We start from the raw sequence: 14,726 nt of genomic DNA, 5'->3' as shown, positions 1-14,726 counted from the left end.
CGCCTCTCCGAACAAGCGGAAGATCTACCAGGCCTCCATGTCACCAGTACATCTATCAGAATCGGTAAGGTGTTGGTGAATCACAATTGTTACGGTTTCAGATGAGTAATGTACCCGTGGGGCATACGAACAATGCAGAAAGGGGATGCATTTTGGTCACTCACCAGTCAGACAGGTGATTAGACATCAGAGCAGGTCTCCACTGGATAGGCATGTCAATACAGGAGACTGTAGGGCTAATGGTAGGGGTGGTCCCGAGTTGTTTTGTCAGTGTGTGTTCAATGTTCCCTCCCCAGGAACCTTGACTCGAAATAAATCTGGTCAAGTGCTCTATAATCCTTAAAGGCCGAGGTTTTCAACCGGCCGGTTTTCCTCAGGTAAGTTAAACGCGGGGCGGAGCTAATTTTAGGAAGGTGTGAAGCCTCAAGCCCAAGGGAACCCTGCTAGTTTGTATATACCATCCTAAATACACGGGGTGTTACCTGCAATACCTGTATGTTTTTGTAACATTGAAAAATTCATTTTTCTTTTGCAGGTTAATCGAAACATTGATTATTAAATCTAATGAATCAAACATGTAAAAATTAAAGCTCGATAAATTATTTTGTTTAAATGAGAACGTTAGCCATTGATAAATTAGGCAGAATATTCTTTATTCTACGTTTTCTTGTATCCATTTGACTGCCTTGACGGAAACCTAGTATCCGACGATGTATAACTTGTTCTGTCTCATCACAGAAAAGCTCAACCAGTTTATCCAATGTAAAGTTTATTGAATAAAGCAGGTAAAAAGCTACAAATAAAGAAAATCGCATTCAAATAATCATTCAACCATTTCAAAGTTCAAAATATCGAAAAAGCATTATGACACAAACGGTGTTCCATATTAAGAAATTTTGGACAAGGTGCATCTTCTAGAAATTATTAAATCCTGATAAATTCATAGTAATAATACTTTCAGAAGTGTACAAATACAAGAATAAGTGAAATATATCGTGACATAGAATATAAATCGGTTTAAGAAGCGCTATTGGGAAATGGCACATTGTCAACAATACTGAGCATAAATTGAATTGTTGCACCAAATCTGACTAAAGAAACATAAACTGTATCTTGCATATAAATCAGACATAGGAATAATGCCAATATAATCACATTACTTACATCGTGGTGGTGTACAAGTTCCAAAACAAACAGTTCTTTTACCGTGGTGTAACCACGTGTGTCCATTGATAGAGGAGATAATCAAAATCAAAGTCTATGGAGCGCAATACATGTAATAGGAATACACTACACTCCCCACCTGATGTTGAAAATATCACCACTTCGGATGTAATACATAATAACATGGAATTTCTGCCTGAAATCCATAACTGAGACATACAATCTATGCATAATACAACATAATATCAAAGTCAAAAAAGGTTTCAGTCCTCGTGAATTAAAAGGACCATCTCCGATGTGGGTCTTTTGAAGGTTGCAGGTTTTCCCTCTTTCATTATTATCACTTCAGCTGAGCGGACCTTTCCATCAGCACTCTTGATAGCATTAGTCTCGGTTCCAGTTGGCCACTCATTCCTAGATGTTGTCGGGTCCTTCAGAAGAACAACATCTCAAAGATTGGGAGAATCATTCTGCCATTTACGTCTCAACTGAAGGGTTTGCAAATACTCCCGCTTCCAACGTTCCCAGAAAATGTTAGCTAAATGCTGAACGCAGCGCCACTGTGACTTGTACATATCTTTGAGTGTGAATGGATCAAATTTCATCGGAATTTTACCGGTCTTTTGTGTCAGTAACATGTTGGGGCTAAGAATCGTAGGGTTCTCTGGATCAGATGACACTGGAGCAATCGGCCTGGAGTTCACAATGGCACAGACTTCAGCCATAAGAGTGGTCAAGACTTCATGGCTCAGATGTTTCGAATGCAGGTCTATGAGCATCGAGTCGAGTATCCTCCTGGCAACTCCGATCATCTGTTCCCACATTCCACCCATGTGGGAGGAATGTGGGAGATTGAAAATCCAGGTTACTTTGTTGTCCAGCAGGAAATCTGCGACAGGTTTCTTTTCTACGTTGATAACGTTAACGTTTAAGTCGTCGGTTGTCCCTATAAAATTAGATCCGCGATCTGAACGAATTTCCTGCACACTCCCTCTGATTGCAATGAATCTACGTAGGCTATTGATGAAAGAGGGGGACGATAATTCCTCTATCACTTCAATGTGTATCGCCCTGGTGTAAAGGCAAGTGAAAAGAACAGCCCATCCCTTGCTGTTTAAGACTCCCCCTCTGATCTTCCTGGTCACAACAGACCATGATCCAAAGACATCGAGTCCTATGCATGTGAAGGGAGGGAAGATTGTAATCGATCTGTAGGCAAGTCGGACATCATTTGGAATTCATATTTCCCACGCAATCGGCGGCACATGACACACTTGTGTAGCAGAGATGATATTAAACGTTTTCCTCCTACTAGCCAGTATCCTGCTGACTGCAATGCACCGGCAGTAAAATACCTTCCTTGGTGTTTCACTGATTCGTGGAAATGTCTCACGAGTAGAATAGCCAAGTGGTGCTTCTTAGGAATAATGGCAGGGTGTTTTTCATTGGTTGTCAGTTGTCCTCTTTTCAAGCGACCTCCTACCCTGAGCAAACCGTTCTTGTCAATTTTAGTATTCAATGTGATAAGACTGCTGTTTTTCGGCAATGGTATTTGCAACTGCAAGCATGCAATCTCCTGTGAGAAAACCTCTTCCTGAACCATGCGAACAATTAGGTCCTCTGATGAGAGTGAAACGTATGATGCTGAAAGGCTCTTCGTATGACAATGTTTCCTGCACAGTGTTCTCAAAGGGTCTATCGATCTCACCAATTTTGTCCCTCTGGAGAATCTCTCCATCGTAGGACCTATACGAAATGATTCAGATTGCACGCCTTTGCTTTCGATAGTAGATTTCAAAGTGTTGATTTTCGCAGGCTTGCGAATTTCTTTGTCGTTCTCAGGATCACAAAGGTGATAATCTGTTTTAGGGCAGTCTTCTATCGGTTCTTGAAGTTGAGGCGGCCCCAGAATCCACATGTCATTTTTATGGCATCAGCAGTCATACGTCTAGTACCAGAATCTGCAGGGTTTAATTTTGTTGCAACGTAACTCCACTGACCTGGTGTAGTGGATTTCTTGATTCTCTCAAGTCGGTTTTCTACATACTTATAGAATCGTCGGGGTTTGGTGGTGTATATAGCCCAGTAACACTCGACTATCAGTATAAAAGTGAACATTATCAAATTTCACATCTAGTTCTTCACAGATGGTGTCAAATAGCTGAGCTGACAGTACTGCAGCACAAAGTTCCAATCGTGGAATAGAATGTCCCCTTGCTGGTGCGAGCTTGCTTTTCCCTAGAATAAATCCAACGTAGATGTTATCCATAGCATCAACTGTACGTAAATATGCTACTGAAGTAATGACCATCTCAGAGGCATCTGAGAAAACATGGAGCTCTTTGGATCGAGCAATTAAAAGAGAGATTGGCGCGTATGTCCTTGGAATATGTACATCTTCAAGGAATTTCAAAGAGTTTTTCCAAATCAACCACTTGTGTTATAGATGAGCAGGTAAGCGATCGTCCCAATTGTCCGAACCTCTTAATGTTTCCCTCATTAAGATTTCCTTAGATACAACCACTGCAGAAACAAATCCAATGGGTCATAGATTCCATTGATTGTAGACAATAGACCTCGTTTACTGAATGGTCTCTCTGCCATGGATAGACGGTATGTAAATGAGTCTGACTGGAGCTCCCAATCCAACCCTAAGCTTCTCTGCATGGGGAGATCATCAACGCTCAAATCGAGATCTTTGAGGTCTTTTGCCCTGTCTTCTATAGAGAATGCGTCCATAACGTTCTTGTCATTCGAAGTTATTTTATGCAAACGCAGATTGCCACCAGCTTTAAGGGCGGACTGTGTCCGTTTCAGCAAACTTATTGCCTCCTCTGCTGTATGTAGAGAAACCAGCCCGTCATCAACGTAAAAATTTCTTCGCACGAAATCTACTACATCGGATCCATAGACTTCTTCATTGGCAGACGCTGCCTTACGAAGACAGTACATGGCAACAGCTGGCGAAGGCGAGTTCCCAAAGACATAAACTCTCATGCGATCGTCGATCAATTTCTTGCTGATGTCGTTGTCTTCGTACCAGAAAAAACAAAAAAAGTTCCTGTGTTTCTCATCAACGAGAAAACAGTGAAACATAGATTCTATATCTGCTGTCACGGCTACAGATTCCTTTCGGAAACGTAAAAGTACACCCAAAAGTTTGTTGTTCAAATCCGGACCAGAGAGAAGAATGTCATTCAAAGAAATATTTTGAAATTTAGCGGAAGAATCAAACACGGTCCTAATTTTTGACGGCTTCTTAGGGTGGTACACCCCGAATACCGGTAGATACCAACATTCCTCATCCACTTCCAAAGGTGGTGCTATCTCTGCATGGTTGTTATCCAGTACCTTTTTCATGAATGAAATGAAATTGTCTCGTTTGGTTTGATCTCGACGGAGGCTGGTATCTAGATTTTGAGCTCGCTTTAGTGCATACATTCGGTTGTTTGGAAGTCGCAGTCGTTTCTCTTTATATGGCAACGGAGCTTCCCAATTCCCTTTAATAGAGAGGTGAACATCTTTGTCCATGGTTCTGATGAAGTTCTTGTCATCTACTGAGAGACCAATTGTATCGTCGTCCCTTTGTTTCATGAATACAGATGCGTCCAGATCTCGAAGTGAGTATCCAGTGTCTTTACGAACCTCTATGTGTATATCATTCGCACAAGGTTGGAATATGGATGACCTTCCATTAGGTAGAAGGTAAGTCTTATTCACTACCTCTGAGTTAGGACGATGGACCTTGCTCAGACAAGATTCACCAAGTATCACCCAACCTAAGGTAAGTCTCTGTCCAAACGGTGAATTTCTTGCGCCTGTTCGCTGCTCTAACACATGATGAGCTTCTGGAATGTCACGACCAATTAAGAGTAGAATCGGAATATCTTCATCGACCTCAGGTATGTCTTTTGCAATGTCATGGAGATGAGCGTATGATCTTGCAATCTCTGGTGTAGGTATTTCTTCACGGATCTCCGGAATGTAATTACATTCGATGGCAAACGGTATGTCAATATATGATGATCTATCTAGTGATGAAACTGTGAGATATTGGGCTTGTCTGCCAGACATATCCACTATTCCAGAACAAGACGTTAGCTGAAAGTTTGTCGTTTCACTATGGATATCCAGTTGATCAAAGACGTCTGATTTGACCAACGATTTGTTACTTTGGTCATCGAGTATTGTGTACGCTTTAAACAATTTGTTTGGATTGTTTTTCTGGTGTAAGTTCACTAAAATCACCTTAGCACATGACTTCCCGCAAAATTGATCTTTAGAGATTTGTGTGCATGCCGATGTTACATGACTCATCTTCTCCCCACCATGATGGACCACAGACATACTGGAGTGAAGAGCACTAGGATAAGAGTTGCTTCCACACTCATTGCAGTGAATTTGCTCTTTGCATTCCCTGGATTCGTGTTGATCTGAATTACAACATCTGAAACAGAGTTTTTTCTCACGCACGAAACATTTTCTTTCTTCAAGTGACTTGTTTCTGAACCCACGGCAGTCATTAAGACTATGGTTGGTCTTGTGCAGAGGGCATACTATGGCAGACTTAGCATTTTCTGAGTTCTGCTTTATTTCAGTCTTTTTAGTCGAAATCCAGTGTTTCACTTGAGTGTTCTTTTGTCCAACTCTCTCCTTGGGTTTGGAGGAATCCGTTGAACTTTCGCTGGTGTACATGAATCCTGGGTCATTTTTCATTCTGCTGATATCTTCCATGAATTCGACAAAATAGGAGAATGGAGGGAAAATAACAGCATGCTGTTGTTTGTATTTGTATGCAAATGTTGTCCACTTTTCTTGGATGTTGTTGGGAAGCTTGCTGAGTAAATGAGCTATACTAGAATATGAATTGAAGTGAACCAGCAGAGTCGAGTATTTCAGATTTTGCATAAGTGATTCAATTTCGGAAAGCAAGTCAAGTAAATCATATAGTTTCACATTGTCTTTGTTGGTAAGTTTTGGGAAAGAAGATAATCTGGACATTAACACAGATTCCAGTAGCTCTGGACTGCCATATCTTTGATTGAGACGCTCCCAAATTCTCCTTAGCGCTTCTGTTGGATTGGAAACGTTTGATGACTTAATGCTTGCGGCGTACTTTAAAGAAGTTGGTCCCAGCCATTTCATAAGAAAATCAAGTTCCTCAGAATTTGTGGCACCCAGGTCGTTCATTATTTCTTTGAATTGAGCCTTCCAAAAAATGTATGTTTGTGGCTGATCGTCAAACCGAGTGAGACGAGAGGTAAGCAAATCCTTTTTGAGCAGAAACTTGGTGAAGTCCTGGATTTGATCATGTCCGTTAGGTAAGACACCTTCTGGAATATGAGGTTGTCTTGGTACAAATGGTGCCGCATCCAAGTTGAAATCAACTGACAGTTTTGGTTTTTCGTTAAGGTTGAAAGCTAATTGTTCGTCAACGTATTGTGAAGTGCGGTGCATGGGATCCATGGCCTTCAAATCATCCAAATGTTGTGAATTAGCTTCTTCCTCTTCATTCTCTAGCACTTCAACCTCGGCTTTTGTTGCATCCAGCTTTTGTCTGGCACTAAGAAGCTTTAATCCTGCTTCAATCTCTGGGTTTTTTTCTCGATGCTGCAGCATGCAATATTTGTTCTTGTTCTGTGTTGGCAGCCTGTTCTATCAGTAAGGTTTCTCTTGTTGGATGTAATCCAGTCTTACTTTTGTAGCCTCTGCTTTCGCACGTATGCGGGCAAGTTCTGGGGAAGAATTGGATGCGCGACTGTTTCTCGATTGCTTTGATTTTGCGCTCTTTGACTGACGTGAGGCATTTTCGACTGCCACTTGGCGCACTTCGGTAATTTTCTCGATCACATGGTTCACTGATTGTTTACATTTTGCAACGGACGATAAATGATGCTGATAATCTTGAAGACTGGCTTCTGTTCTAGTTTTTAACAAAAAAGACACATACTCCGAAGAGATTGAACAGTAAAGGGCATAGGCCTTTGACATGCCATTTTCAAAATTCTCTAGATAGTTCAAGTTCGTAATTGATGAACTATATGATGAAATGAGATTTTCGACTACGGCCCATTGAATCTGCAGTCGAGACTTGAAATCATCATTTTGATTCTGGAATTGTTCTTCTCCCTTTTCGCTGAGGGTACGTATCCGTGGCTGACTATCCTGACTGTTTTTGATTGTCGAACTTGTTGGTAACATGGTTAAGATCCAATTGTAGTGAACGCCGTTATGTAGTTGACGATCAAATGTGAGTCTTCAATCCATCCAGTGGTCATGATCTTTTTACTGTTCTGTCTCATCACAGAAAAGCTCAACCAGTTTATCCAATGTAAAGTTTATTGAATAAAGCAGATAAAAAGCTACAAATAAAGAAAATCGCATTCAAATAATCATTCAACCATTTCAAAGTTCAAAATATCGAAAAAGCATTATGACACAAACGATCTTCCATATTAAGAAAATTTGGAGAAGGTGCATCTTCTAGAAATTATTAAATCCTGATAAATTCATAGTAATAATACTTTCAGAAGTGTACAAATACAAGAATAAGTGAAATATATCGTGACATAGAATATAAATCGGTTTAAGAAGCGCTATTGGGAAATGGCACATTGTCAACAATACTGAGCATAAATTGAATTGTTGCACCAAGTCTGACTAAAGAAACATAAACTGTATCTTGCATATAAATCAGACATAGAAATAATGCCAATAAAATCACATTACTTACATCGTGGTGGTGTACAAGTTCCAAAACAAACAGTTCTTTTACCGTGGTGTAACCACTTGCGTCCATTGATAGGGGAGATAATCAAAATCAAAGTCTATGGAGTGCAATACATGTAATAGGAATCCACTACATAACTGCCAAACATACAGTTTCCGACGGGAGTTCCTGCGTACTGCGCAGATTTTCTGGCTATGTACAGCTTATGTACCGATTATCGTCCCACCCCCCACAATGACTCAACATATTCCAAAACTGTTTAGAAAGTTTTCTTCTGTTTGAATTAGTTTTTCTGGACCGCACACCAGAATTATCTGGCTACCAAAGTTTCTGTGTGACTCCTCCATAACGCATGACCTACAAAAACGGTCAAGACATTCGGATTTTTCGACAGTTCCTTCAATAACAGGTCCAGAAGAATAATTCGTTCTTCCTCTGGATTCCAGTTTCAACCAATATACGCAAGAAAGAACCCTTATAGCGGTTAATCTGATAAGTTGACAGTTACATATACTTTTGTCGCCATGTTTCGAGGGAAAATTACGCTTGTAAATTTTCAACTGACTGAAAACAAGATTTCATTAACGTGCAATGTATTTACTCAAAATTAATCTGTTTAACATAAAATCGATGTCCTTGTAAATTATATTCTAACCATAATAATTATCAATCGTACCCATTCCTAAGCATAACCTTCTATAATCTATTATAATTTATGTAATTGGATGCAAAATTTATCACTATTATTGTGTAACTATCTCTACATGAAAGAGCCAAAACTGTTTCCCTCTCGAGCTGGATTATGTAGTAAGTATCAAAAGATTGCACGGACGCCTCGATCGCCAGATAAGATAGATAAGGTATACACAAAGACTAGTAACTAAATGTCCATCAATTTCTAGCATCCAATCTGAAGATTAATTTCTCCTGATTGACAAGGGTTCACAGACCAGGTAAATTTGAAGGCGGTGCTTATTTTAGCGGTCTTTAAGAGGTCAAAATGACAGAGAAACAGTAGTTGTGTGTCGGTGGTAGGCAGTAGAGTTTTGTTGTCGACAGGTGTGTGTGTTCAGAGGGCCTGGAATAATGTAGGGGTCAGGAACACGGGGTCAGCATAAACAGAGATGCTACTAGACGCAGATGAGAAGTTATGTATTTGGCTGAAGGACACCGGGATAGTGTCAGTTGCCATGGTAATATGACTTCTCATGGTAACTCTGAGTGTTTTCTGGGTTTTAAGGTTGGCATGGTTGTTGGGGCATGCTTTCCTTCCACCGTGTCTGAAGGTTGGGATATGATGGTAGTTTTGATACTAATGTCGAGGTATGTGGAGTTGAGTCGGGGTGTCTGGATGAGCCTTGGTCTGGAGCACTGCCTGGTGTGATAGGTATCTTGTGTTTTTCGGCTCAATTTGGTTTAAATGGTTAGACCAGTAGTGCTTGACAGTGGTATATGTAGATGCATGTAGCAAGGGGTTTTGTTGGCATCCAGGGAATAGTCAGTTATCATATGCAGATGAAGAATCTCGAGGCAAAAATGTAGTCGAGTGTCGTGTTGGCGAGTCTGGATTGTTCCAATTGAAGATCGATACATGTGCTGAGGTTTGTGACGAGGTATTTGTGGGTATGCCATGCAAGAGTGAAAGCATACAGGCTTTAATGGTAGTGCTAGAGACTGTTGCCAAGGGGCAGTCTAATCATTACAGGTATCCTAGCCATGGTTAAAGTGGTCACCTATCACTTCTCTGGGGAGTCTGTCCTCAAGACACCTGACAAATGTACCACAGTGTGTGGGTCCGATGGTGGATGCATTGCGTGTGGGTCTACTGGGATGTGTCTCTGTCGGGCTTGGTCAGAGTCACTGATGGTTGGGATAAATGTGTTTCCTATCAGACTTACAAGCTTTCCCTTGATAGATTTCTAATCAATGGTGCGGATGGGGTTGTCGCTTGTGCGAGTTCACATTGGTCGTGGGGTGATTGCTGTGCAGTCCCAGGTTTAAGTGCCAGTGAACAAGGGACACCCCAGGTTCAGTCATCCCAAGGGTATACGTAAAAAGTAAATGAGTTATGTAAGGGGCTCGAAATCCTCCATGCACACGGGGTCCCAAAATTCGGGGAACGATAACTGAGTCTATAGTAACGCTGCTTTTGGTTGGCGGGGACATCTTTCTGTAGTGTTACCAGATCTGCTGACCTCCAAGTTGTGATAACATCTGATGTGATGTACCAAGTCCGATGTCCAAGATTATACCTGTCCTGTGACATGTTTGTGTGGCGAAGGCTATGACCATATTTATGTAGCAATATTCGATTGCCACCTCCGTGTGTTGTTTATATTTCTCAATTGACTCGATACGCAAGAGCTTGTTCTTCGTATGGTCAGCTTTTAAATCGAAGCAGGCTACTGACAAACAGGTTGATGGTGCAGGGGTTTCAACAGTCTCCTTTGAAGTCAGCATTTCGCAAATTCTATGGTCGTTATAACGATCTAATTTCCCAATACAACCTATCATTGGGTCAAATGCTATCTGACGTGTTTCATATCGATTGTTAGGTCGTTCTTGGCACACGAATTTTGACTACGGATAACTCTGTTTACCTGATCAGGATATAGGGCTCACGGTGGGTGTGGCCGGTCGACAGCGGATGCTTACTCTTCCTAGGCACCTGATCCCACCTCTGGTATGTCCAGGGGTCCGTGTTTGCCCAAATATCTATTTTGCATTGCTTGCAGGAGTTATGAGATTGATCACTGTTCGTTATCTTCACTTTTCATGAAACATACGAGCACCTCATAAACACGTTTGTGGTAAATTGCGATGTCCTAATCAAAAGGACTTTCTCTGGATAACATCTGTTTTCAAAGAGCGTTTCCATCTTCTTTGGAAAAGATAGGAAACGTTTGTATTTTATTATTTTGAAACACGCCAATAAGATATTTACAACTGTCATCGATGGTATAACCCCGTCTCCATCTGATATCGCCAATCTTTAGGAAAAGGACACCGTTGTGCCAGCTGTGAATTGTGTCAAAACTGTCAGGATGTCGGTGTCCCCTAACACAAAGTCAATTTTGCCGTCATGCAAACATGTTGCTATATCTGTGACAAAATGACCTGGAAGAGGGTTTGACATGTCATAGTGACGAAATTCGGTGTTAAATGGAAAAGTCAAGGTTTGTTCAGTTACATGTGGACATAGTGAAATGTTTCGAGGAGACGATGAAGATACACAAGTTTGTTCTTACGTTACCAAATACTACAAGAACACTATCGTACTAGCTTAGAGAGCTTTGATCGCTACCCAACTGTAGATTCTCCATTCAATCCGATCAGATAAAATTATTTATAATGGCTCCAAAGTCATGTTTATGTACACTGGTAAAAAACTGAATTTGACATTTCTGGATTCTTTAAATTTTCGTCCCAAGAAACTGGCAAAATTTCCGAAGGCGTTTGGTTAAGAAGAACTAAGAAAATGTTATTTTCCACATTTGATTTTCATTCAATACGAAAGCTAATAAAAACTTTGTGGGTTCTCACTTGGAATTACAGTACTATGGTTGATAAAAATAAACCTTACCAAATGGCATCAAATGAGAACTCATGAAGTGTTCAACTTTTTTTTACTGCAATACTGCCGCGCCAATGTGGATATCCTATAACGGGAATGTGTGGAATTTAGGACTTTGATGATTACAGGTACCAACACGGAAACTCATTTAGTACATCCAGATGGTGTCGATCCATTTGATTACATAACAATAGCTAGTGTATGTATGGGGATATTTAAAACTCTCTGATCAGGAGAAAAGAATTTGAAATCATCCAAGATTCGAAACAAACTTGGCACGATGTCTGAAATAGGGTGTGTAAATGAATGAAACATTTCCATGGTTACCACAGTCTGACTTTAATGAGAAAAACCAGCAAAACCTTTATTCAATGGCTAGAGTGGGTTGTGGAAAAAAGTAGACGATCATGAAAATGGGTTTTCATCCAACATGTCCTCAACAATGGATGTTGTCGTATACCAAATACTAACTACAGATGTGATGGATGAATAGGTGTGCTATAAGTCAAAATGGAAAAGGCACCATTTATGGGTTTTAACGGTATATATTATTAAATCAATCAATACAAAATTCCTAATGAATTAACACACACCCCCCCTTCCATTAAGGGAGGGGCGGCAGAGATAACCAATTTTGATTTTTTTTAACGGTGTATATCATGGTTGCATACCGTGCTTTATCCACGATCGTTTGACCACTAGACAAACACCCTTCTATGAATCAGTCGATTTAAAATTATACATTACTAAACGAATAGAAGGATAACTCAAAGAACATGGCTATGATATGGTAATCGTATGGGTGCATAACTTTGAATACTAGTTAAAGATAAACCCAGCACTGAGGCAATTAGTTTTGACATTACATCTTCAAGATAGGCTTGATCCTCGTGACAGATTTTAGAGGTCGGACGAATGCTGTAAAGCTACATTACAAAACAAGAGAAGATGAGACAATCCAATATTACGATTGTGCTAGTTTATATCTTCACCTTGCATATGGACGATTGTAGATATCCCTTGGGTCACCCGATCATTATAACAGACAATTGTCAGAACATTTCGGAGTTACAAAAGTAATCGTTCTGTCACTCCAGTAATGTACCACGCCTGCCTCCCGTCAAATCAAAAACTAAAATCCCCGCTGTGTAAAAAATATACTGACAATGATCAAGATATAGGACTCATGGTGAGTGTGACCGGTTGACAGGGAAAGCTTTCTCCTCCTAGGCACCTGGCCCCACCTCTGACCTCTGGTGTGTCCAAGGTCCGTGTTTGCCCATCTCTCTATTTTGTATTGCTTATAGGAGTTATGAGATTGATCCCTGTTCGTTATTTTCACCTTTCATGACATATAATACAAAAACAAAGACCTCAGCATCTAAAGTTATAGATTTGCTAAAAATTACAAGTAATATGTTTGACGAATCTTGAAAAGAATTCTGTATCTGAAAATTCCATAATAATTTCAGAAGTCGTGCAGAGAAAACGTCGTTTGTGATAACTGCAGCAGCAGTAGACTACAGCTACTTTGTTGTGGTCTTTTGAACCATCTCTATAAATATCAATTGTAGAATGTTTGGATTGTTTTATTTCGGATAAGGTTTGCTTGAAAACAACGAAATTTGTTTAAGATTTTATATATTCAGAAAGTGATATATCTACTTTGGGTTTTAGTAATTTATGTGGAGGTGTTTCAGAACGTGATGAGGGTTTTACGATGTCCAAAGGTAAGTTAGAATCATGTATGTTTTTTAACAGATAGACCAATTGATTTTACACACATCTTGTATTTGTCATATAATTGTTTATGAAGCAACAATTTATACCACCGAAGCAAAGGCTATTCAACTTGCGTTAGAGTACATTAAAATTTCTAATGACAAACATTTTATTATAATCTAAGACTCCCTATCATGTCTACAGTCAATAAACAACATGAATATTGATCATCTATATCTTTTAGAAATATTTTGTAACTAAACAAGGTAAAATAGTTGAGTTCTACTGGATCCCAAATCACATTGGTATCCATGGCAACACCAAAGCAGACAAAGCGGCAAAAATACACTTCAAGATGATATTGTACACTTTAAAATTCCCTATAATGATTTCAAATATTTCATAAAACCATAGGTAAATTCTCTTTGATAGATTTATCATGATTTCTGTGACATAAGTAACCTTTATTCTATTTAAAACAAACTGTGTAACATCGTAATGAAACGCCAAGATGAAGTGATCATTTCAAGAATACGCATCGGACATTCAAAATTGACCAATTCTTACCCATCGTCGGATATCCACGGGTGTGCCGTTATACGGCTTTTGTTTATGTGTTTGTGAACTGTGTTTTCCGTTTTCGTCAGAACGTTATGATTTTTTCGTTTAGATCCGTTTACGAACTTTCTGTGTATTGGTAACTTCAGCGTGTCTCGTGCGTCCCGTGAAGAAGCATCAAATTGCGTATTATACCTACTTTACATCATCATGTCTTGATATAAAGCCACAATAGAGTAATTATAAATCATTATACATTGTATCTACTGTATCTACTATTTAAATCTAAGACTGCTAAATTTTCTATTTTTTATTATATCAAGGTAGAATTTGGTGTGAACATGTGTTATCGTGATAATATGTTTTGTGATGTGTATTCAGTGTTGTTTTTGTCTTATTTGTAGCGTTTACCACTTTCGGTCAATAAAATAAACTATAAACATTGGCGGAGGCGTTACAACGGGTGACCCCGTTTTTTACTCATTACTCATGATGAGTAAAAGACGAGATCACCCAGGGTATCCGACGATGATTCTTACCTACTAAATAGAGAACTTCAGTCTGAATGTATAGCTTGTCAGGGAAACTCGAACACTCTCAAAGAAACATTCCAATTAGTTAATCGCGGTAAAATGGCTGAAATATTGCCAACATGTCGTAAAACCGTAATCAATCAATCAACCATAATAATTTCACTGAATATAAATTCTAATAAGGTTTACCAAAATGAGATTTTTAATGAATTATGTAATGAAAATTAGATATGTGGAAATACATTTGACCCTTGTGTTGTAGAAAGGCAATCATTTCTGTAATATTTGCAAGAACTGTCACTGCCGGGCAACTCTTAGCTGAGAAACACACTTGCTATAGTTCTTCTGTTAAAAGCATGCTGAAATTTATTTTCAACTTGGCTGCAGCAGCTAGCACCACACAACACTATATTTGCTTAACTGCACTACCACCGGGTTTTCTGGT

The 14,726-nt window shown here is 39.6% G+C and overlaps 1 protein-coding gene across 1 annotated transcript; it reads right to left on the bottom strand.

The window, feature by feature from the left end:
* Positions 1-3,663: 3,663 nt before the first annotated feature.
* Positions 3,664-6,783, bottom strand: LOC130051543 (uncharacterized). Its single transcript, XM_056153544.1, has one exon. The coding sequence runs from the start codon at positions 6,781-6,783 to the stop codon at positions 3,664-3,666; it is 3,120 nt and encodes a 1,039-aa protein (XP_056009519.1).
* Positions 6,784-14,726: the final 7,943 nt, after the last annotated feature.

Source organism: Ostrea edulis, chromosome 2, assembly GCF_947568905.1.
Source record: "Ostrea edulis chromosome 2, xbOstEdul1.1, whole genome shotgun sequence".
Taxonomy (NCBI): domain Eukaryota; kingdom Metazoa; phylum Mollusca; class Bivalvia; order Ostreida; family Ostreidae; genus Ostrea; species Ostrea edulis.
This window is presented reverse-complemented; position numbering and strand designations above follow the sequence as displayed.

Excerpts from the sequence above, each read along its gene's own strand:
- LOC130051543 (XM_056153544.1), bottom strand. The coding sequence starts at position 6,783 with ATGCTGCAGCATCGAGAAAAAAACCCAGAGATTGAAGCAGGATTAAAG.